Below are 21651 nucleotides of genomic sequence, written 5' to 3'. Positions count from 1 at the left end.
ACTCATATTATAATCACCGCGTTAACAAATTATTCTACTTTTTATGATCATCTGACCAAAGGCTTTTGTGTGTCGTAAATCGCTCGGTAATTCACGTCGAGCACATTTTCGAGCCATCGAAGCAACGCTCTACGTTGAGCGAGGCGTGGCCGAATGAAGGGTCACATGTACTATAGGGTAAGACACGTGATACAAGTGCGTCCAGGCGCTTCTCCTCCCCGGGTTTATCCGGGATCAGAGGAGAGGCGCCTGGCACGCGAGGCTAGAACCGGCCGACGAAGTGGAGAACGGTGGTAAACGAAGTAAGTTCTCAAGAAGTGGTTGCAGCCACTGTTTTTATTACGCTACAAAGCAAATCCGTTTTGAAAACGGAGGAATTCTTATATATAATTAATCTGGGGTTTATTTTAGCAATTTTCTTTCCTTTCAGAAAGGCGTCAGTGCTATATCTCTCGGCATTTCATGCAATCGCTTGGAAGTTGCAGAATATTTTCTATCCTTGGGTTGGGACATCGAATGTCCAGTCTCCCCAGTAATAATGTCATCTCGTGAAGTTCAATGAACGTTTGTTATGCACTTGATAGAATGGAGCAACGGCTTTTCTTTGTGCCGCTGGTGTAGGATCTATAATGGGAGTCGATTTGTTTGTGCAGAAAGGTTGCAGAATTCGAGCAAAGAACAATGTGAGAATCCATCCATGCAACACGCTTGTTAGTCCGACTCTGACTTTATTGGCAGAATGGCAATGGTGCTTTGGCACTGGCCTGCTTCGGGGGCCATCTTGCTATGGTGAAAATGATAGACATGGGGTTCTCTGTCGACGAAACGCATCAAGTACGATTGACAATAACTTCGTTTTTGATGCTTTTGACGTTGTGTAGCATGGCTGTACATCTTTGCATTGCGCAGCTAATCGAAATTGCTGCGTATCTTATTGAAAATGGAGCCACCATCGATGCTGAAGACGAGGTACCGTAATAATCTAAAATCGGCTTGCTTGTTAGGACTACTGTAAATGTTTTAGTTTGGAAACACGCCTTTTATTGTGGCTTGTGATGCTGATTGTATGAAAGTGATCGATCTCTTCATATCTAAAGGGTGCAATATTTCTGCAAAGGACAAGGTGAAGTCGTAAACATTATCTAGATAAATTGCACGTATTTTAATTGTGTCTAGCTAGGAGATGGAGCCATTGTAATGGCAAGTTGGAATGGTAACCGCAAACTTGTTGAGAAACTCGTGCAAGTGGGACTGGATATCAATGAAGTTTATCGTGGCGTGATCGCCAGTAGGTTTTGCGTTCTGTCTTACTTTTTTGCAGGGTCGCTACACGTCTTTGCACTGCGCAGCTGACAAAGGGCATCTTGACTTGGCAGAATTTCTTACTGAGAAGGGCGCTGAACTCGAAGTCCTACATGAGGTACCAGGAACTCAAAGGCAAAGATTTGTTTTTAGACATTGTTTGTAGTGTGGGTACACACCCTTTCTTGTGGCTTGCAATTGGCAACGTCTAGAAGTTGTTAATCTATGCATGTCCAAAGGCAGCAACATTTATGTCAAGGACAAAGTAAATAAAATAATATTTTTTATTATGATTTAATTGTTTGCTTCCTCATTATATAGCGCGGTGATGGAGCCTTGGCCATAGCATGTTGGAACGGAAACGTCAAACTCGCTCAGACATTGGTTGAACTCGGATTAGACGTCAACGAATCCCATTTTGTAGGTTGTTAGACATGTGTCACTTTAATTATCTGTATTTTATTTAGTATGGCTATACTTCCTTGCACTGGGCTGCTGACAAGGGTAGTCTTGAGCTAGCAGAGTTTCTTATCAGAAAGGGTGCCAAGCTTGAAGCCAAGTCTGAAGTAAGTGGTTTCTCTTTGTTAACAATCGTATATTTCGGTCACATGTCAATCTGTGGTTGCAGGACGGAAGAACTCCAATTTTATGTTCCGCCGGAAGCGGCAATGTGGCATTGTTAGACATGTTGATATCGAAAGGATGTGACATACAAGCGAAGAATAAGTTACTCGAGTCCAACGTCAGTCAGAATAGCGGAATTTACATATAGTTTTACAGATCCGTGGTGGAGCTTTGGCAACGGCCAGTGCAAATGGACAGGTGCAAATGGCAAAAAAACTTCTTGATTTAGGTTGCTCGGTGACCGAAAAAGACGACGTATGCCAAAAATTATCTCGTTTAGTTTATGTTTCTACCAGTGCGATTTAGTTTGGTCGTACTTCACTTCATTGGGCAGTGATTTACGATGAAATAGAAATGGTTCAACTTCTAATTGAAAAAGACGCTGCTATCGAGTCTCAAGACAGGGTTCGTTTGAAGTATTTAGAATGTTCATAATAGCAATCTCACTAAGCAAACTTTATAGTTAGGCAGAACGCCTTTTCTACACGCCGTTTGCCATAGGCAGAAGGAGTGTGCGAATTATCTGGCGAACAAGGGTTGCTGATTACGTAGGATCATTAGATTTCCATTGTCATTGTGACAATATAATTGCTTCTACCTGGTATAGGAAGATAATGGCGCATTGGCATTGGCTTGCGTTGAGCGACGTCACGATATGGCAGAGTGGTTAATTTCGAAATTGAAGGATCAGGTTTAATTTTACGCACATTAATGTTTATGAGATAAACATGGTGTATTCTTAAACTACTAGAATCTTAGCGCCGTTCTTCAATTGGCAGCCCAAGGCGACGTTGAAAAGATAGCGGCTATGTTGATTTCAAAAGGCGCTGATTGTGAAGCTCGGGATCAGGTGCGAATTTTTCTTGTTTATCTGACTCTTCTGCGAATGATTATGAAGTGGGGCTGCACTCCCTTTCTCACTGCACTCCCTTTCTCACTGCAATTGAATTCGGCTCTGACAACGCAATTGATCTGCTTTTGAGTGAAGGCTGCTGTGACATATTTGCAAAGACGAAGCGTGGAGAATGCGCTCTGGATATGGCTGTCCTTGGAGGGCGTCTGGATTTATTTCGTCGCTTTGTGGCTTTAGGAATAAAAGCCAGTGAACTCTCGCTGGCAAGCGGATGCGAGTTTGAACGCAGAACAATAAATTTGTTTGAATTTAGGAAAGTCGGCGATTTTTGAGAGAAGCGGTGCGTGCGGGAAGCGGTCAAATATTTGAAAGAGGTTCTGGGTGATATTAAAAGCATCGGCGTTTCATACGTGATATACTTGTTTTAGATTAACATTCTCCAGTGTACAGAAGATTCTTTGAATTGTGCTTCGCCTGAGCAATGCTTGTGAGACTCTATTAACGATTTTTAAAATATTTGTGTTTAGGAGAAAGAAGAAATGCAGCAGGAAATCTTTCGGCTTAGTGCCGAGCTGGAACTTCGAAAAAGCGGTTTCTTCAGTCAAACGAAGGATGGCACTGTGGTTACTCGAGTTAACGAGGTTTTTTATGCGGCTGTACCTAAGAACCAGAAGGAAATTTTAGGAAATGGAATTGCTTCAACGCCTGGAAAAAAGGGTCAGTCGTTGGCTAGAAGAGACGAAGAGTTGGCGCTCTCTCAGGATGCGGTCAAAGAAAAAGAAAAGAACCTCGAGGCACTTCACGGTAAAAAATATATCAGTAGATACTTCTGGTTGCGCCAGCAGAGTTTTTGTCAACAGCGAAACTGAAAGTATCCGAGGAGAAAAACAAGGCAGTGGATGCTACGGGTGAGCGAGCTTACTGCGCTGTTATGAGAGTGCTTAATTAATTAAAGACGACTGTATCCAGCAAAATTAGTCGAGTTGTATGATGAAAAATTAGTTTTAGCTCTAAAGGAGCAAGGCAAGTACTAGTCCGTCAATTTTTTAAAAATTTGATTGATTTCTTTTAAGGTCGTTTGAAGACTGCTACTGAAGAAAGGAATGTTCTTCTTGAAGACGCACGAAGAGAAAACGACATTTTGAGAACAGAGCACGGTATTGGAGCACTCGTCTTTGTGCTGCTCGTTCAAGTTCAGTTGCATATGTTAGCAAAATAGCAGAGCTTTACGAGGAGACATTAGCCGACTTGAGGGCTGTTACCGAAGAAAAAGCAGAAAAAGAAAAGCAGCTTGAAAAGGCTAAAGAACAGGATAGTGTTCTTCAGATTCCGGTTGGAGACGTCAGAATGACGGAAATGAAGCTTGGAGACGGTGCATACGGAGGTAAATATAATAAATGTATAAATTACTTTTGAAAGATAGAGTGGTTGGGTTTGTATAGAAGTTCGCGTGGGCTACTGGCGTGGATGTCCTGTGGCCGTGAAAATTTTCTACGATTTTCTCGACAGCGACTACTACCTTCGTCTGTTCGAGCAGGAAATTGCCGTCTGCTCTCGAGCTCGTCATCCCAACATCGTCTCCCTATGCGGCGTCACGACGGAGAACGGCGTTCCACTGCGAATTATAAGCGAACTTCTCGAAGGCTCGCTTTCTGACGTCATTCGAGCCGCTCTTCGTTCCAAGTGGTTTCTTTCCTTACGAGAGCAAATCGATCTGGCATCCGGAATCACAGCTGAGGTCACCTATCTGCATCAACTCGGACCCGACGGCGTTCTCCACGGCGATATACGCTCGTACAAACGTCGTCGTGACGTCAATGATGGAGGCGAAAGTATGCGATTTGGGCGCCGCTCGCTTTGCCGAGGTCTCCCTCTCCGCCGGACCGTTGAGCCCTCAATATTTGGCTCCGTAGCGTAGCCCACAAAACCGCACCGGTGGTGAGCGTAATACGAAGATGGCCGACGTTTGTAGCCTAGGAGTGACTCTCGCCGAATTGATGACTGGGGAACTGCCCGTTGCCAGTCATCGATTCGAACAGGCATCAAAGATCGGTCATCCCGCAATAAAGAAGATGTGTCGTGAAATGATTGGCGTTAATCCGAGCGCGAGGCCGACTGCGAACGAGTGCTTGGCGCGATTGGAACGAGTTCTGCAATCGGACGAGTATAATCAGTGCTATCCTAAGAGAATGGTGAAGGGGAGATTGCACGGAGAGCGTCAGGTGAGTTTGGTGTTTCCGCTTTTGCCGCAGCGTTGCTCTGTGCAGGCCTATATTACGTAAGTTCGTATTGCTAGACTTTTCTAAGTTTTGAGCTTTTTTGACTCATAAGTACAGTATGCATGTGGATTAGAATCAATTAGTACATACTACTTTTCTAAGAAGCAATTGGCTCGTTTCTCATTGACCTAGATGCACGTGAAGAGAAATCACCAGTGGCAACACCTTGCACATGATGAAGGTGCTCAAGGAGTGGTAGCTGAAAACTCATTGAGCAACTGTCGGAGAGCTCCTCAAGTGGTCCAAACAGGTACAGGTATCAATGAAAGTGCAATACTTACAATAGTACTGCTAAAATTGTCAGAGCCCGGTCTTTTTTTCCGATATCGTGGCAATGCAGCATGCCCTCGGGTTCTTGTTATGATCAAATTTTTGTTAGGCTCAAATCTAGGCACTTTCCTCATTAGACTCTTTCACTCGTCTGATCGAAGCATTGTGAGTGAGGCGTTTAGTGAAATTATTTTTAATGTTATAACAGCAAGGAGAAGGCTGGAATATTTTTCTTTCATTATAGGGTATCTTTCCCAACTCCTTTGTTTTTCTTGAATTAATTGATGTCTTCAGACGAGCGCACATGCGCGAAAAATCTTCTGTAGATGTAGCTAGACTAGGTTATCGAGCTCTTAGGGAGGTCAAACGAAGATGGGCGTTCCTCTCATTCTCGCGTAATTAGCCCTTTCTCACCCAAAACAGAAGCTATGGTTTTTCGCATCTAGTGGTGTTATGACGTAATAAATTCGCTACATTTTCGCTTGAGATGCGAAAATGAATTTTTTGCTCATTGATTTCTCACAAAAAAATGGTGATGTTGGCCTAATTTTAAACTGATGATTTGTTTATAAAAATAACAACTAGCTCAGAAAGAGATTTAGCTATAAGAACGCTCGTCCTTCGTTGCGTGGGCGAGGTGACAAAGTGTCCCGTATTGTAGACAGACGGATCGTCGTCGACGGTCGTCGTCTGGCTCGAGACGTACGGCCAACGCTGGAGAGCGGCCAGAGAGTTTCTACTTTGCTGCTGATATTCGTCGTCATCACCTACCGGACGAATAAGAGCGTAAGTATAACCGAAAGTGTTTTTGTTCTTGTGAAACTGGTTCTCGTGGTTGCCATACGCCGCGATAGATCTCGAAAATGACATCATCAGCTCGTTCTGCGATCAACCGATTCATAAAGATAGCGGACGAGAAAAATTACGACGAAGTGATACATTTTCTCTCGAAGGAAAAAGGTTTTCGACGTGAGCAGGTATGGAGACATAATTTCTCACTACTAGCTGCACATGATTTCGTTTCATTAGTTCGGAAATGACTTGACAGTCCCTCACTTCTTGGCGGGTAGAGAGTTCGAATCAGCTGACGAGGCGAATGAGTGGCTCAGCTATTTGTTTGTGCAGCAAAATCAAAACATTGACGAGCAATCAGTGGTATGAATGCGCTTTGGGTTGGTAGTTATGGACGCGTATTTGCTAGTATTCGAAACTCCGCCCAATTTTCTGTGCGTGCATGTGGGGAAATATTTTCGGCGTGAAGTGGCTCGTCAGTCACGGTGCAAATGTCAACGTGAGAGACAGAGTAAGACTTGGAATTGATTCACGTCGTTGGACTCATCGCTCGTCGTTTAGAATGGACGTTCGCCGTATTCTCTGGCCTGTGCAAGTTCTGTAGACAGAATGAAGAAATTGATCTGTCTAGAAGAACATGGCTATATTTTGCTACCATGTGACATAGTAAAACTTCGACATCAACAGTCAGGCAGTAGACATCAGCTTCACTAGGTATGGGCGGCTCCCAGTCAATTTGCTTCATCTGAAGAAGCTAACGACGTTTTTCATCACATCGTCAATGAAAAGGGATCGAGCGTCGGCGCTATTGATAGGGTGATATAGGATGTGCTTTTGTTTGCTACATCTATGAAGAGGTATCTGTCTCACTGATAGTATGGGAACACTGCTCTGCATCGTGCCTGCTCGCGTGGAAGCATTTTTGGAGTGAAATGGCTTGTTGAACACCACGCTGTTATTAATATCGTCAATAAGGTTATTTAAAAGAGATAGCGTTTGACAGTTTAGTTTCATTTTGTTTTTAGGATAGGAAAACGCCTTTCATGTTGGCCTGTGAAAGTTCCGTCGATCGTTTATCAAAAGTGCTTTATTTGGGTGAAAGAGGCGCTGACTGCCTAGCAAAAGATCTGGTGGGATTTGATGACGGTTACAAAGTCGGTAATCATATCGTTGTTCTTTTATACAGAATGGGCAGACGGCATTGTTTTATGCTACCGTTGACTCAATGTGTGAAAAGGACGTAAAACATGTTCTTCGGTATCTCGTTGTCAAGAAAGGCATTGACGTCAATTCTGCTGATGAGGTGGCATTCTTACGTGAGTACGTTGAGATTTTGTTCAGAGATTTCTACTTCTTAGGAGAAAAAGACACCCTTATTGGACGCGTGCGATAATTCGTATGGTCCTTCTTTTCACGCCATTCAGCAGCTAATTGAACTGGGAGCTGACGTTTCTGCAAGAGATAGGGTTAGTCAGGAAATGTCGTTGCTCTCTGGATCTCTATTTTAATTTCTATAGAGGAACCAAAATGCCTTGCATAGAGCTGCAGAGAACTATGCGATTGACAAGTCAATTATTGATCTATTGATCAAGAAGGGTGTTGACGTCACGTGTGAAGACATGGTAACGTATTCTCATTCCAAAAACGAGTGGCTTCTTTAAGGCGAATTCAGGACGGAAACACGCCTTATCAGCTGGCACAAAGGGGTCCAATCAGAATGCACCTGCGACGGCATTGCGTACTTCATCATATCATTTCGATTCTTTCTCTCGGTTACATAAGTTTGTGTGATAGGAGGCTGTCCGATTTTCGGTCCTTCAACGCCAAAAGGTTCGCCCGGATTCAATCAAACTGTGTGTGATCGGCAGCGAAATGGCTGGGAAGACGACCTTTACCAACTCACTTCTTCAACTCGATCGTCCTCCAGTGGAACTGGAAGATCGCACAGCCGGCATTGAAATTCATAATTGCCATATACCTGGAGTTGGCAAAGGAACGACGTGGGACTTCGGATCTCAATCCACCTTCCATAGCGCTCATGGGCTCTTCTTTCAGCAATCCAATACAATGTTCTTTCTCGTTCTTCCATTTCGAAAGGGAAGGAATATGACGTCAGAAATTGTCAATCTTCTTGAAGAAGGGCGTTTTTGGTGTGCGTTCGCCAAGGCTTCGTTGCGAAGGCTTCCGTCGCACCTGGGGTCGTTAATTCGACTTTTTATGATTTTCAATTTGATTGGTCTCAGTGAAGAGGCGGGAATTGAGGTGAGATTCCAGTTTAAACGAGTCGCCGAAGTTCTTCAAAAAGAGTTCGATGACACGTTTCAAATTTCGCACGTGATTGAATTGGATTGCAGTAAGAGCCAATCCGTTCGCATGAATGACTGCCGAGAAAAACTGAAAATAATTCGCGAAGAAATGCTCGAGGTAATGACTGAATAATGTTTCTTCTTAATTAAACAATGTATTATGCACAGGCAGCAGATGATGTTCCAAAACTGTGTCACGCCATTGAGGAACGACTTTCTCTTCCCGAAGAAAGTCAAAAGAGTCCATTGGCCTATTTTCTCACAGCCAAAGAATTCGAGAAATGGGTCGCTGAAGAAGTTGGCATTAAGTTATCTGACGACGAGAAAAAAGTTGCTATCGAATATCTTGACTCTTCGGGAATTGTGAGTAACTTTTATTTAAAATTATTTAAAATTGTTTCTTTATTTTTATTATTTTTACGTACACGCAGGTCGTTAATATGGGTCGTCGAATTTGCGTTCGTCCGTTCTGGCTTTGTCACAACGTGATCGGTCCTCTTCTTGCTCCGGCCTATTTTCTATTCGGCATGCCGGCTGCGGAAAAATGCGGAAAGGCGTCGAGAGAATACATCGAATCGGCTTTGATGGCTTTTCAACATCATCTCAAGCAAAAGGGCGTCCCGTCTCAATTTTCGGTGACTGCCGACGAAGCAATTGAAGTTCTTCTCGACCTCGAACTGTGCATTCCGGTGGAAAACACGCCAGGAGTGTATCAGATTCCGGCTCTTCTTGATAATTCTATTTCTTGCGACGCCTGGAAGGAAGATTCGTCGATGGACGTGTATCGTGGCCAACGATACGAGTGCGTCCACCCCGTCGACATCATCTCACCTTCGTCGTTTGTCGTTCTTCAGTCTCGCTTCTCTCGTCTGACCAATACGAGCCACGAGGTTTGGAAGGACGGCGTCAAATTAGTGAGAATCGTCGGTAGCAAAGTAATCGAGTGTCTGATCCAATTGGGAGTTAAAATGGGACACCATGGCATTGACGTCATCCTTCGCTGGTCAAGCAAAGTCGAATGTGAGGCCGTTGCCAAGGAATTCCTCAACGAGCTGAAAGCAATGATCGCTCGAGCGTCAGACGAAAGAAGTCCGGGAGTTGCTCTTAACTGGTTCTATTTGGACAGTTCTTCCCTTCGACGACTCGGCAGCAATCCGGCCACTTACTCGTCGAGTGAAGTCGATCAGAAAGTGAATGAGAAGGCTCTCGACGACATCTTGTTTTCTACTCGTCCGGAAAAACGTCATCGTTCGTCTATCAGAGACTTGGTGATCGTCGGAGAGAGTGACTCAGAGGTAGACTAATAAAATGCACAAGGGTAATTCTCTCTAAACTTAGTTTGCTTTGCACCTACGGTATATAAGGCTGAGGTCACTTCGGCCGATGTCATTCAGAGTCATCGCGTTTTACGTAATTCACTTCTACTACGGCATGTTTCAAAAATTTGGGTTCGGTCTTTTTCTTTAGGCTCGTTTCCCGCTGACGATGAGCTGGTACCAGGTGATTTGATGAAAGCATGCGCTGCCGTTGCAGGGTCCAAATGGGAAGACGTCGGTATTTACCTCGACGTCGGTTCGGCCAGTTGCGATAAGATTCGCGGCTCAACTTCAAGCTACTTCACTCGTACATTCAAGGTTCTGGAATTGTGGAAAAAAGCAGCAAAATCGCCAACAGTGCGTCAGCTGCTGTCAACGTTTAGGCTAGTTGGTGTCAGCCGGAAAGCTATCGAAAGGGAATTCGAAGAAATGTCTGAGAATTAGAAAGTCACGTACTGTATAAACAATGCAATTTTGTCTTTTAACTTTTCTTTTTTTTGTCGCAGAAATCGCCGCAGAGCAAGCGTCGACGGGTATTAGCAGCCTAGGGAAAATGAGCAACGGCATGACGACAGCAATTATTAATTAAGAATTTGCCTCTTGTTTGGCATCTCAGTTTCAGAAATTGCAGTATTGCAGTATTGCCTCATTCGTGAGGCATTTTCTGCGTCAGAATGCATGAGGTAAAGCCGAAAATCGCTTTGAAGTAATGCAGAGGTCATCAGCAGCAGCTTCTTCCTTAAAATTGCGACGCACATATTCCTTGCTAAGCTTCTATAAAAAAAGAGTTCGCTAGTACCTAAACTAGTAGCATGAGCAATCAAATCCAATGAGCATTAGCTAACACGCTATGTTTTTCAGGGCTGACGGAAAAATTCTCTATCATTAATTATGGTGCAACTGAGTGAAGTTTGTCGCATCCCTTTTGGGTGTAGGCATGCAGCTATAGGGTGGGGGGGAGCGTGCATGCTGTGCTACTGCCCGCGTTTTGGGCATAGCCCGAATCCTCAGCGGATCATTATGAGACATTCTTGGTGCCTGTCTTATCAGCTCAGGCGATGTTCAATATCTTTATGAGCATGCACTTTCGTCACAACATCGTTCGTATGGCCGAAGTGTTGAAATTGTGGAACAGAACAGAATCAGCTCAATGCGATTCTTCCAAGGTACATAATCGGCAAAAATTACATGGTTTGGCAGTGGGTGGGATTCTGTTTTGAATTTATTGTCCTTTGAACTTGGGGCGAAATGAGGAGAGTTCGGGCTTCGTTGGAGGAATTCATTTCGCGCTGTTTATAGAAAACTCGTTCTCGTTTGAAAACGTTTGATAGTTGATTTTAATTGTACTATTGATTCATTCAGATCTGTGACGTCACTACTTTGGACAAGAGACTAAGCCGAATGCGCATGCGTTTGACATTCTTTGTCGCAATGGCTTCCTTCTTCTCTTCGCCGAAAGTAAGTCGAGGCTGAGTAGACTAGTAAGGACGCGTAGTGTGATCGAACAGCGAGCGTCGCCAAAAAACCGTAAAACGAATTCGTACAATCATCGAACGGTAATCGTTGTTATTGGCTGATTGTTGTTGACAGAGGCCCAGACGGATCTCGAAAATGATATCGTCCGCGATCGAGCGATTGACCGAGATAATCGAGAAGAGAAATGGCGATGAAATCAAGAGTTTTCTTTCTACGGAAAAAGGATTTCGATCTGAGCAGTTCTCTAAGGTATGTAGAAGTCGCGTTTTCATCGCTGCACACCACTGTATTATCCTTTCCGTTAGTACCTCGACTATGACTTGTCGTTATTTCACTATGTGGCGGGAAGAGAGTTTGAGACGGCGGAGGAAGCCGATGAGTGGCTCAGCTATGCGCTTGCGCAACAAAATCAACACATTGAAAAGGAATCAGAGGTATGAATACGTTTTGGATTGGTAAATTAATTGATGCGTGGCCGCAGGAAGGACTCCGCCCTCTTCACTGTGCGTGCGAGTGGGAAAATATTTTTGGCGTTGAATGGCTCGTCACTCACGGTGCAAAGATCAACGTGAAAGACGGAGTATGACTTGGAATTGATTTTAGATGGTTGCACTCATCACTCTTGTTTAGTGGGAACATACGCCATATTCTCTAGCCTGTGCAAGTTCCGTTGACACAATGAAGAAAATGCTCTATCTCGAGGAACATGGCTACATTACGTCACCACGTGATATTGTAACAGAATTGATATCAACCCTCTCGCAACAATAACTTTTGATTGATAGGTTTTTGCAGCTGAAAATCAGTTTTCGTCATCTGAAAAAGCGGACGAGATTTTTCATTATCTTGTCAATGAAAAGGGATTGAGTGTCAACGCTACTAGTCAGGTGATATATGATGTGCTTTTGTTTGCTACATGTGCAATATTTGTAATAGCATGGGAACACTCCTCTGCATCTTGCCTGCTCGGCTGGAAGCATTTTTGGAGTGAAATGGCTTTTGAAACACAATGCTCATGTCAATAGCATCAACAAGGTTAGTAGATTTCAAATTTGATACTTTTATTCTTACTTCACCATCAGAGGGGCAAAACGCCTTTTATGTTGGCGTGTCAAAGTTCTATTGATCGTTCATTGAAAGTTCGCTACTTGGATGAAAAAGGAGCTGACTGTCAAGCAAAAGATCACGTGAGATGTTGTTTATTTGCTACAAAGTCAATCTACAAATCGCCGTCTTTTATTCAGGAAGGGATGACGGCTTTGTTTTATGCCACCTGGCACGCAAACTGTGAAGATGACGAAGTGAAAGATGTTCTTCATTGTCTTGTGACTGAGAAAAACATTGATATCTATTCTGTTAATGAGGTCGCGTTCTTACAACATTTTTCATTTTCGTTTTGCAATTCTATTTTTAGAAGGGAATGACACCTCTATTGTTTGCATGTGATCATCCTTCTTTTATCATCATTCAGGAGCTAATTGAATTAGGAGCTGATGTTTCTGCCAGAGATAAAGTTAGTCAGAATTCTCATTCCTCACTCGTTCTCTATTCAAATCTTTGCAGAACAAACAAAATGCATTGCATATAGCTGCAAAGTGTCTTTCAAAGGTAGACAAGTCAATTATTGATCTATTGATTAGGAAGGGTGTTGACGTCACGTGTCAAGACAAGGTGACTTGTTTTCATTTTTAATTAAAAAGATTTTATAAACGTGAACTTCAGGACGGAAAGACACCTTATGAGGTGGCCAATGATGGTGAAACCAGAGCTCTCCTTCGACAGCATTACGTACGTCATCATTTTGATTGAGTTCCCGTATGTAATTAATGTATTAGGACGCCGCCCGATTTTCCGTTCTTCAACGAGAAATGGTTCGTCCAGATTCAATTAAATTTTGCGTAATTGGAAGCGAAATGGCGGGAAAGACAACGTTCGTGATTTCTCTTCTTCAACTCAATCGACTCCTACCCAAAGAAGAAGATCGTACACCGGGCGTTGAAATTCACAATTGCCAAATTCCGGGAGTTGGAAAAGGATCGGCGTGGGACTTTGGCGCCCAACCGACATTCCACAGCGCACATGGTCTCTTTTTTCAAAAGTCCAATACAATGTTTTGTCTTATTCTTCCAATTCGAGAGGGAGAGAAGATGACGTCAGAATCGGTTCTTCATCTTCTAGAAAGAGGGCGATTCTGGTGTGCGTTCTCTAAGGCAGCATTGCGTACGCTTCCGCCTCACTTGACGTCACTCATCCGTCTCGTCGTGATTTTCAATCTGATTTGTTTCAATGAAGAGGTGGGAATCAATGTGAGCGTCAAGCTCGAAGAAGTCGTCGAAATTCTTCGAAAAGAATTTGAAGATACGTTTAAAATTTCTCACGTGATAAAAATGGATTGCAGTAAAAGCCAATCAGAATGCATGAATGGCTGCCGAAAAATACTTAAACAAATTCGCGAAGAAATGCTCAAGGTAGTAATTACTATAATTAATATTTATTTTGAGATTTAATATTGCCTAGGAAGCAAATGATGTTCCAAAACTGTGCTACGCCATTGAGGAGTATCTTTCTCTTTCTAATGAGAAGAGAAAGAGTCCATTGGCTTACTTCCTGACGGCTGATGAATTCGTGAAGTGGGTCGCTGAAGAAGTTGGCATCAAATTGGCCGAGGACGAGAAAAAAGTAGCCGTTGAATATCTTGACTCGTCCGGAATAGTAAGTATTCAATTGATGTTTTCTTTGTATCGTGTATTATTTTTACATAGATTATTAATCTGGGTCGTCGAATTTGTGTTCGACCACTTTGGCTGTGTCACAACGTGATTGGTCCTCTTCTCGCTCCACCCAACTTCGTATTCGGCATGCCTCGTGAAAACTCCGGCAAGGCGTCCATAAAAGACATGGAATCAGCTCTGCGACTCTTTGAAAATTATCTCACGAAAAAGGGCACGCCGTCTCCGTTTGTGGTGACAGTTGACGAAGCAATCGAAGTTCTTCTCGAACTGGATCTGTGCATTCCGGTGAAAGACATGCCCGGAGTCTACCAGATTAACGCTCTTCTTAATGATAAAGTTCCTGCTGACGCCTGGGGTGAACATTTGACGATGGACGTGTATCGTGGACAACGATACGAATGCCTCCGCTCTGTCGACATCATTTCACCGTCGTCGTTCGCCGTCTTCCAATCTCGCTGCTCTCGCCTTCCCAACACGAGTTACGAGGCGTGGAAAGACGGCGTCAAGTTGGTGAGGATCGTCGATGACAAAAAGGTCGAAAGTCTCATCGAATATGGAATAAAAAAAGAGCACTGTTGCATCGACATTATCCTTCGCTGGTCGAGCAAGAGTGCTGGTCATGAAGTGGCAAAGCAGTTTCTAGACGAGCTAAAGTCGATGATTGCCACGGCATGCGATGAAAGGAGCCCGGGAGTTATTCTAAACTGGTTCTATTTGGACAGTTCTCATCTCCGACGACTTGACGAAGATCCGGCCATTTACTCGTACAGTGAAGTGGATAAGAAGCTCAACGACAGAGCTCTCAATCACATCTTGTTTTCAACTCGACCAGAGAAGCGCAATGATTGTCGTGTCCGAGACTTGGTAATCATTGAAGTTGAAGAGGATTCTTCTAAGGTAATTAATTATATATAAATATAGAAAGCAGAACTCACTGGTTTACGTATAGCCCATGGTCATTTCTGCAAGTCCCATCGAAGCTAGAGTCAACACGGGTACGGGTTATGTAGAAATATTGCTTCATTAAATTAATGGTCTTTGTTTAGACTCTTTTCCTTCTGACGATGAATTGGTACCAGACGATTTAATGAGAACATGCGCTGCCACCAAAGCGTCAAAATGGGAAGATATCGGTGTTCTACTTGGCATTTCTTCTGATGATATCGATGAGATTCGCGACTCCACTCGCAGCAAGGTCTCTCGCATGTTCAAGGTGCTGGAGTCATGGAGCAAGAAAGCAGAAAATGCCCCAACTGTAGGCAAGCTTTTAGCACGATTTAAGCAGGTTGGCGTCAGCCGAAGAGCTATCAATACGAAATTTGAAGAGCTTTATGGTCGTAAGTAGCTTGTTTTCTACTTTTATGTATTTTTTATTTTTGTGTGGCTCGCTGCTATGTCCAACTGACGCTGCAGAGCTTTCTTGGGTTTTGTTACTTATTTTGCATAATATGGGCTTCAATTCAATTTAAATCGTTAGTTCGTAAATGATGTTATTTAGCGCGCGTTTGCGCATTTTCATTTTGTGTTTTCTTTCCATTCTGTCACCATAGAAATGATGTTCAAGCGGAAATGTGACGAGAGGACTGTAGCTGCCTACAGAAGTAGGCGTCAGCAAGGTGAGGCCTCCTGAGGGGAAACAAGAGCAAAACCTCTCATTCGCGATGTCAGGAAGAAGCCTCATTGGCAAAATCGGCATTCAGCCACCAAAAAAGTAGCCGAATCGATGGCCGCTTTTAGGGAGAACGCGTAAGATTCCCACACAAGGGCGTCATTTGTGTTTGAAGCCCCGAATCTCATCGTAGACGCTATCAATCTCCTCCAACGTTATCCCAACCGCATGAACGGCGAAATCTATTGTGAAACTAATCAAAGCGGTGCGTCGATTTCCTCTCGTTTCCTCGCGCTGATTCGCTTCTCTAGATGCCGGGAATCGATGAACTGCACCGGGGCTACGTACGTTTATCGCTTTCCTCGCCGTCCCCTATTGCCCCTATCGCTTCCCTTCAATCCGACCGGCTTCGTCCGAGCCGAAGCGAGTCTCCGCCGCGGCGTGGCGACAAGCGGAAAAACGGCGGCACGGTAAACGAAGCGATATCGAAAACAATTCACAACGATAACATTTTTCCTTATAGTCTACGTACTCTTCGCTCGTCCAGCAAAGCGATCAACGTATCGCCGCTTGTTTCCCTCGATTTGTTCCAGAAGGTGAGGCCTCCTGAGGGGAAACAAGAGCAAAACCTCGCATTCACGATATTAGGAAGAACATTCCGTATGATACGGAATGCTGTGCTACTGCCCGCGTTTTGGTCGTAGACCGAATCCTCAGCGGATCATTATGAGAAAATCTTGGTGCCTGTCTTATCAGCTCAGGCGATGTTCAATATATTTATGAGCACTTTCGTCACAACATCGCTCGTATGACCGAAGTGTTGAAATTGTGGAACAGAACAGAATCACCCAGAGTGGGTCAGCTTCTTGGATGATTTGAGGAATTTGAAGTGAACCGAAGAGCAATTAGGTTGAAATATGAATCGTTGTGTGGCCGTAAATAGACTTCGTCTTATTAATTGTTTGTATTTTCTCTTTCTGAGTGGCTGGCTAGCTTGGACGTTGCTGAGCTTTTGATGTAATGTGTTTGCTCTTTTTATCTTTAGGAGACGAAATTCAGTGAGACGAATGGAAACATGAAAGTCGGTGTTCTCAATTAATATTAATTAAATGAATCCATGCGGGTTATTTAGCGCGCTTTTGTTCATCTTCTTTTGTGTTTTCTTTCGATTTTGACACAGAAGAAGGCGATGTACTGGCGGAAATCGACGCGACGACAAGTCAAACTGCCAACAGAAGTACACATCAGCAAGGTGAAGCCTCATCGAGGGTCAAAAAAAAAAGCAAAAACTCGAAATCCCACCTCCAGGAAGAAATCCCGTGACTCAATTCGATTTCAACCAATGGAAAATTGCCTAAATACAAGACCGCTTTCAGGGAGAATGCGTAATATTCTCACGGGGCCCCCATTCGTGGTAAAAAATCGAAGCGCGTGCATTCCGCGCAGACGCTCCTAGTTCCAGGCCGAATTTTCATCCGCAAGGGAGCGCTTCTCAAGTCTGTCTCCGCAGCTGAAAGCCGCAGCACTTCAACGTAAGAAGAGAACGAGTGGGCGGGGCTCGATTATTTTGAATGTAGGTTTATGGGTTTATGTGACTGTAGTGTCACGTGGTCATTTACGTTGAGCAGCACGTACTGTACTCATTTTGGATCAGATGTTCGTCTCGTCTGAGTGTTATTTTATGCCTCGGGCCTATTCCATACACGAAAGTCAAATCGGTGACCATTTGGGTGGGGAAATAATATTTTATTTATTTTCATTTATTGAGTTATCTAGATACCGATAATGCATTTCAAAGGAATGAATTGTTTCAGGTTTTTGCGCTACAATAAACACTGAGCTTTCAAATTTAAAAATTTGTGGCTAAGCGCAAAAAGGCCAAGGCCAGAGTCAAAACCTCATAGATATTTTTAATTAATAATTTCAGAAAATATACGTACAACTTTTGACTTGAGCTGTTTGGGTGCCAGACGGAAAAGTCGCCGGAATGCATTGTCTGTCAAGAAACGAAATATTCAACGTTCTATAGAAAGGTACAGTACATCAATTAAAAATTAATTGCAAGGATTTAATTTTCGTTTTTAGAGGGCGGGGGAGGTTATTGAGATCAGTATGCAATCGGGCGTCTTCTTAGGGCGACGTTCTAGCCCAAAAGTCGGGGCCGGTGAAATTAAGACGCTGGCGTCCATTTATGAGGGATCTCGTTGGGAAAGTAACCCCTCCGGAGACCCGCCCGGAGGCCGAAGATAGCCTAGTGCGTCGTGATCGCATTATTTCGATTTCATCGAAAGGTACCAGGCTTCTTAGAGATACGAATCCCTAAAAACGTATCCGCGTCGCAAAAGACGGCGCTTCGCTTGCCTGTTCGAACCAGAAACCTCGCGTCTGCGATAAACCGCTTCGTTTTACCTGCGCTCTCAAATCAGAATGTTTTCTATTCAAGGACAAAGTAGGTGGGGACCCCGTTTTGGACCCAAACTCGTTTTCCTTTCTCAGGCCGTTTACTGTTGAGCGACGGTACGTGAAGGCCCCTTTGTGAAGCGAGAGTGAAAGCGCTCTATCGACTGCGAAAATGGCCTACGTAACGACAGCGACTAACGAACGAACGAACAGATGCGCCCTCGATAAAGTATTTTTTTTCCTTTATTTTGGCCGCACGCATCTAATGACTCCTCATCTCGCCCGCTGATCTTTTTACAGACTCGTCGCGCACTCGGAACGACGTGTTTGCTTGACATCCGGACTGCCATGTCTCAAGAAGTCAATGAGACTGACGTGGTTTTAAAGCGGCTTCTAGTTGTAGCACAGGCACAAAGAAAGCGTACCATATAGAAGACTTAGTTTTTATCGGCGTAACTGAGTCAGACGACAAAATAATCTTGAAGGTAATATCTTCTTTGTCATTTCTCTTCCTTTATTTAATTATTTTCTGTAGGAACGGGGGTCCTGGGCATGATCTCCCAAGAAAAAACTGCATCCAAAGGGTCCTGAGCAAGACTCTTTCAAAAACTGCTCCTTTCGGGGTCCTGGGCATGACCCCGTCAAATAAACTGCCCGCGCAAGAGGGGAAACAATGTCATTTTTTTCTTCTTTATTTCAATAAATTGTCTGTACCTCTCCCTGTGCTCCATGGCGGCGGCAGCGCACGCGGGGTGCACCACCCCGCCGTTGCCCTATCTAATATAACCTATCTAATCTAACCTAAGCCCCCAGGGTCCCTACTCGCGCAACAAAACGACGTGTGCTCGTGTTATGCGCCTGCTACACTACAAAACCTCGTGCAAAAAACGTCTGTCGTTCTCTTCAATTGGGATGGTCAATATACGTCTCTTAGACATCAAAGCCAGCGTGAAAGTACCAATCCCTTTCCCTAACACATCCTCACGCGTTTCTTCTTCGTTGCCGTCATATCAATATTGATTGAACAAACGCATAGCTAATAAAGAAAGAGAAATCATGTTTTATTTCTGAAGTAAATACAGTATACCTACAGGAGAAGGCTACGAGCGTTCAGAAACGATTCCACGCAAACAGTCGAGTCTGACGAGATTAGTAATAGCCGCACGACTAATGTCCAACTCGAGCGGAAATTACAGCCTTCGGGAGAACAGTCAGACAGTACGTTTATCTTCCTAGTAATCACGTGTTATTAGTTTATTCAGAGCAATAAGAAATATGCTTTGTAAATGCGATGAAGGCGAAGGCACGTTGATCCTTTAGGAGTGCTTCTTTATAACAGGCTAGAAAACGTAATCGGAGTCAGGTGACAGATCACGTTCGTCCGGCAATGCGGGTTCTCAGTCGTGTTATACATACCATGGTATATATATTACAATAGACGATGCTTCCAAGTGCCACTGTTTCTCCAACACTGCATATCAATATAAAAACGACGTGGAGGAGAAGACAAGGAGAAGTGAAGTGGGAAAACGTTCTTACCCCCGCGCCAATCCGCCGTGCATCGTCGCATTGATCCCTTGCTCCAAATCGATACGAAACATATAACAACGGTGTCTCTAGAGATTTATGACGTCAAAAAAGCCACAACCAAAAACGCGAGCGAACCTAAACTTTTCGCGTCGATTCACCACATCGTTTCTTATAATTAGTCCCTTGTATTCAATAGCCATCGTATGCTATATATGACGAAAGACGTGAGAAGTGAGAGCTATGCATGTGCATGGGGAGTCCTACTTTCTCAATATCGCGTTTGGAAAAGGAGACCAAGACCCTGTATCTACGATAGACCCTACGCTTTTTTTTGGGCCACTCCTGCTTCAATCGACGATGCTGCCGTGCTCTCGTGAAGAACATGCACTTGCTATACGGCGAATGACGCGAATCAGCAAGGTTTCACTGTTCCATGTGGTGAGGATAACTACGATGAGATTCTGAGCTTCAAACGCAAAGAATCTTACGCGTTCTCCGAGAAAACGGCCATACCTTCGGCTTGTTTTGGTGAGCTGGAACCCGATTGTGGCCAAGGGACTTCTTCCTTACATCGTGAATGACTCAATGAGAGGTTTTGCCTTCGTTTCCCCGTAGGAGGCCTCACCTTGCTAACCTGTATTTCCGTTGGTATTTTGTCTTCTCGTCACGTCGAATTCCGTTTGAAAATCGCCTTCTCTGTGTAAAAATCGCAAAGAAAGCGCAAAAGCAAAATGAGCCAAAGCGCGCTAAATAACCAGCATTGATTCATTTAATTCCCCTCCCACCCCTCCCACCGGAAAAGCCCGCGCGCGCCCTGGTGGGAGGGGCTCTCAAACGTGATCGGGCAAAATCTCGTTTTTCTGTCTGTCTGTCTGTCGGTCACGCTCACGTCACAATCGCTCTTAGGCCAATCACAGACAAAGGTTCCTTTATGACATCACATTCATTGTGATGTCATAATCTCCCGTATTTTGAAGAAAATGCTACCGAAAACGTGACGTCACAGTAGATAGTAACCCCGGATTGTGTTCAATAGTTTGCAGCATAGATATAACAATATACTGATATATCTATGCTTGCCGCCAAGAATAAATACTATTAAACATAACGGGCACATAACAATGAGCTTACTTAGTAACGTTTATCAAGGGAACGCAGTAAAGGAGCACGTTGGGTTTGTCGTGCTGCGAGCTTCGCTCGCAGCACGCAAACCTCGCAGCACGCAAACCCAACTGCGAGCTGATAATAGGCCTCGTGACCACGAACACCTGAAGGGGCAGAAGTTAGGGCTAGGAAGCCTTCAAAGGGTAGCTCTGTGTCGCATGAGAGGTCAAATTAGCTAATTGTAGGGTTTTGCGGAAAATAATGCATGCCATGGTTAGGCGGTGTGATGCACATTATGCCCATCAGCTTTCCTAAAATTAGAGTAAAAAGAAATAGATACCGTACTGAGGGTGTTCGGGGATCACATGATGGCTCACAAAAGGCCATCATTATCTAGTTGAGCGACGATTTTCCCATGTTGCCATTTGTCTTACTGAATTTCGTCTTCTAAAGACAAAAAACATACAACAATCATAAATAAAAAATCGGCAACGCTCAAGCCAGCCAGCCAAACGCTCAGAATTACATGTAGGTCAAAAAATAGTAAGAACAATAAAAATATCTACTGATTGCCCTTCGGATAATCTCAAACTCCTCAAACCATCGTAGAAGCTGACCCACTGTAGGTGATTTTGCATTGTTCCAGCACTTCGACCATACGAGCGCAGTTGTGGATGAAAGCGTCTGCGAATGCAGTCAAGATCGTCTGAGCTGATAAGACAAGTGCCGAGATTTTCCCATTGACGCGAGCGCAGGCTGTGATCAGATTGTCAGATATCAGCGCAGATCATCAGCGGGAAAAGAATCTGTTACAAACGTTTTAGAGAAAAGTTGATCACGTACAACGAATACCTGAAGTGAAACCGGAAATAATAACTAAATCTCTGACAGAAGAACGATGGCGTTGGAGGCGATAGATAGCGTTTGCGATGAGATTTTGAGCTTCTAACACAAATGAGGACCGTAATTGTGTGAGAGTCCTACGTGAAATCAGCCATAGATTCTGCGACTTTTGGTTTGTTGAATGCCGATCGTGCAGATAGGACTTCTTTCTGGCA

At 44.0% G+C, this 21651-nt stretch overlaps 2 protein-coding genes, 3 long non-coding RNA genes and 1 pseudogene across 19 annotated transcripts; 5 read left to right on the top strand and 1 right to left on the bottom strand.

Moving 5' to 3' along the window:
• The first annotated feature begins 220 nt into the window (after positions 1 to 220).
• Positions 221 to 1414, top strand: LOC136193661 (uncharacterized). The gene is made up of 7 exons (XR_010671412.1): positions 221 to 302; positions 431 to 532; positions 585 to 683; positions 739 to 834; positions 882 to 969; positions 1025 to 1123; positions 1177 to 1414. It is a non-coding gene; the product is annotated as an uncharacterized lncRNA (long non-coding RNA).
• A 117-nt stretch (positions 1415 to 1531) lies between these two features.
• LOC136193985 (serine/threonine-protein kinase TNNI3K-like) lies at positions 1532 to 5147 on the top strand (annotated as a pseudogene).
• Positions 5148 to 5989: 842 nt separating this feature from the next.
• LOC136193549 (death-associated protein kinase 1-like) lies at positions 5990 to 11149 on the top strand. 3 transcript variants are annotated; one of them, XM_065982462.1, is made up of 19 exons: positions 5990 to 6114; positions 6183 to 6305; positions 6358 to 6483; positions 6530 to 6631; positions 6682 to 6786; positions 6835 to 6936; positions 6997 to 7095; positions 7146 to 7250; positions 7307 to 7423; positions 7479 to 7586; positions 7638 to 7742; positions 7793 to 7858; positions 7915 to 8544; positions 8595 to 8789; positions 8858 to 9721; positions 9791 to 9836; positions 9894 to 10189; positions 10249 to 10425; positions 10604 to 11149. In XM_065982462.1, exons 2-17 carry the CDS (start codon positions 6192 to 6194, stop codon positions 10184 to 10186), a joined length of 3177 nt encoding a protein of 1058 aa, XP_065838534.1. In that variant the 5' UTR covers positions 5990 to 6114; positions 6183 to 6191; the 3' UTR covers positions 10187 to 10189; positions 10249 to 10425; positions 10604 to 11149. The 3 variants fall into 3 exon arrangements, with proteins under 3 accessions (XP_065838534.1, XP_065838533.1, XP_065838535.1); XM_065982461.1 differs by having other exon boundaries at positions 8858 to 9724; positions 9785 to 9836; positions 9894 to 10194; XM_065982463.1 differs by lacking the exons at positions 9791 to 9836; positions 10249 to 10425; positions 10604 to 11149 and having other exon boundaries at positions 9894 to 10061.
• A 45-nt stretch (positions 11150 to 11194) lies between these two features.
• On the top strand, positions 11195 to 15425 carry LOC136193550 (death-associated protein kinase dapk-1-like). Of its 2 annotated transcripts, XM_065982464.1 has the most exons (17): positions 11195 to 11269; positions 11333 to 11467; positions 11524 to 11652; positions 11700 to 11798; positions 11849 to 11953; positions 12004 to 12105; positions 12155 to 12253; positions 12301 to 12405; positions 12463 to 12582; positions 12633 to 12731; positions 12782 to 12889; positions 12941 to 13006; positions 13054 to 13686; positions 13736 to 13930; positions 13981 to 14847; positions 14900 to 14945; positions 14997 to 15425. In XM_065982464.1, exons 2-17 carry the CDS (start codon positions 11354 to 11356, stop codon positions 15293 to 15295), a joined length of 3186 nt encoding a protein of 1061 aa, XP_065838536.1. In that variant the 5' UTR covers positions 11195 to 11269; positions 11333 to 11353; the 3' UTR covers positions 15296 to 15425. The 2 variants fall into 2 exon arrangements, with proteins under 2 accessions (XP_065838536.1, XP_065838537.1); XM_065982465.1 differs by lacking the exons at positions 11195 to 11269; positions 11333 to 11467; positions 11524 to 11652; positions 11700 to 11798; positions 11849 to 11953 and having other exon boundaries at positions 12303 to 12405.
• Positions 15426 to 15469: 44 nt separating this feature from the next.
• LOC136194255 (uncharacterized) lies at positions 15470 to 18677 on the top strand. 4 transcript variants are annotated; one of them, XR_010671583.1, is made up of 13 exons: positions 15470 to 15566; positions 15619 to 15696; positions 15753 to 15824; positions 15871 to 16029; positions 16083 to 16155; positions 16208 to 16811; positions 16868 to 16944; positions 17006 to 17091; positions 17161 to 17289; positions 17336 to 17592; positions 17645 to 18008; positions 18056 to 18188; positions 18260 to 18677. It is a non-coding gene; the product is annotated as an uncharacterized lncRNA (long non-coding RNA). The 4 variants fall into 4 exon arrangements; XR_010671584.1 differs by having other exon boundaries at positions 16868 to 17091; positions 17645 to 17850; positions 17905 to 18008; XR_010671585.1 differs by having other exon boundaries at positions 16868 to 17091; positions 17161 to 17277.
• LOC136194254 (uncharacterized) lies at positions 18650 to 20206 on the bottom strand. 9 transcript variants are annotated; one of them, XR_010671576.1, is made up of 6 exons: positions 20115 to 20200; positions 20003 to 20054; positions 19754 to 19937; positions 19625 to 19695; positions 19051 to 19575; positions 18650 to 18995 (listed from the first exon to the last, which is right to left on the bottom strand). It is a non-coding gene; the product is annotated as an uncharacterized lncRNA (long non-coding RNA). The 9 variants fall into 9 exon arrangements; XR_010671578.1 differs by having other exon boundaries at positions 19754 to 19955; positions 20115 to 20194; XR_010671581.1 differs by having other exon boundaries at positions 19754 to 19955; positions 20003 to 20050; positions 20115 to 20194.
• Between the last annotated feature and the right edge of the window lie 1445 nt (positions 20207 to 21651).

The sequence above is a fragment of the Oscarella lobularis genome, chromosome 12 (genome assembly GCF_947507565.1).
Source record: "Oscarella lobularis chromosome 12, ooOscLobu1.1, whole genome shotgun sequence".
NCBI lineage: Eukaryota > Metazoa > Porifera > Homoscleromorpha > Homosclerophorida > Oscarellidae > Oscarella > Oscarella lobularis.
This window is presented reverse-complemented; position numbering and strand designations above follow the sequence as displayed.

What these genes read in the sequence shown, in the direction of transcription:
- LOC136193550 (XM_065982464.1), top strand. Translation starts at nt 11,354, where the DNA reads ATGATATCGTCCGCGATCGAGCGATTGACCGAGATAATCGAGAAGAGA. An exon ending in TTACGTCACCACGTGATATT is followed by an intron (nt 11,954 to 12,003) that starts GTAACAGAATTG and finishes TTTGATTGATAG; the next exon opens with GTTTTTGCAGCTGAAAATCA. An exon ending in TTCGCGAAGAAATGCTCAAG is followed by an intron (nt 13,687 to 13,735) that starts GTAGTAATTACT and finishes AATATTGCCTAG; the next exon opens with GAAGCAAATGATGTTCCAAA.
- LOC136193549 (XM_065982461.1), top strand. Translation starts at nt 6,192, where the DNA reads ATGACATCATCAGCTCGTTCTGCGATCAACCGATTCATAAAGATAGCG. An exon ending in ACTGCCTAGCAAAAGATCTG is followed by an intron (nt 7,251 to 7,306) that starts GTGGGATTTGAT and finishes TCTTTTATACAG; the next exon opens with AATGGGCAGACGGCATTGTT. An exon ending in TGCACCTGCGACGGCATTGC is followed by an intron (nt 7,859 to 7,914) that starts GTACTTCATCAT and finishes TTTGTGTGATAG; the next exon opens with GAGGCTGTCCGATTTTCGGT.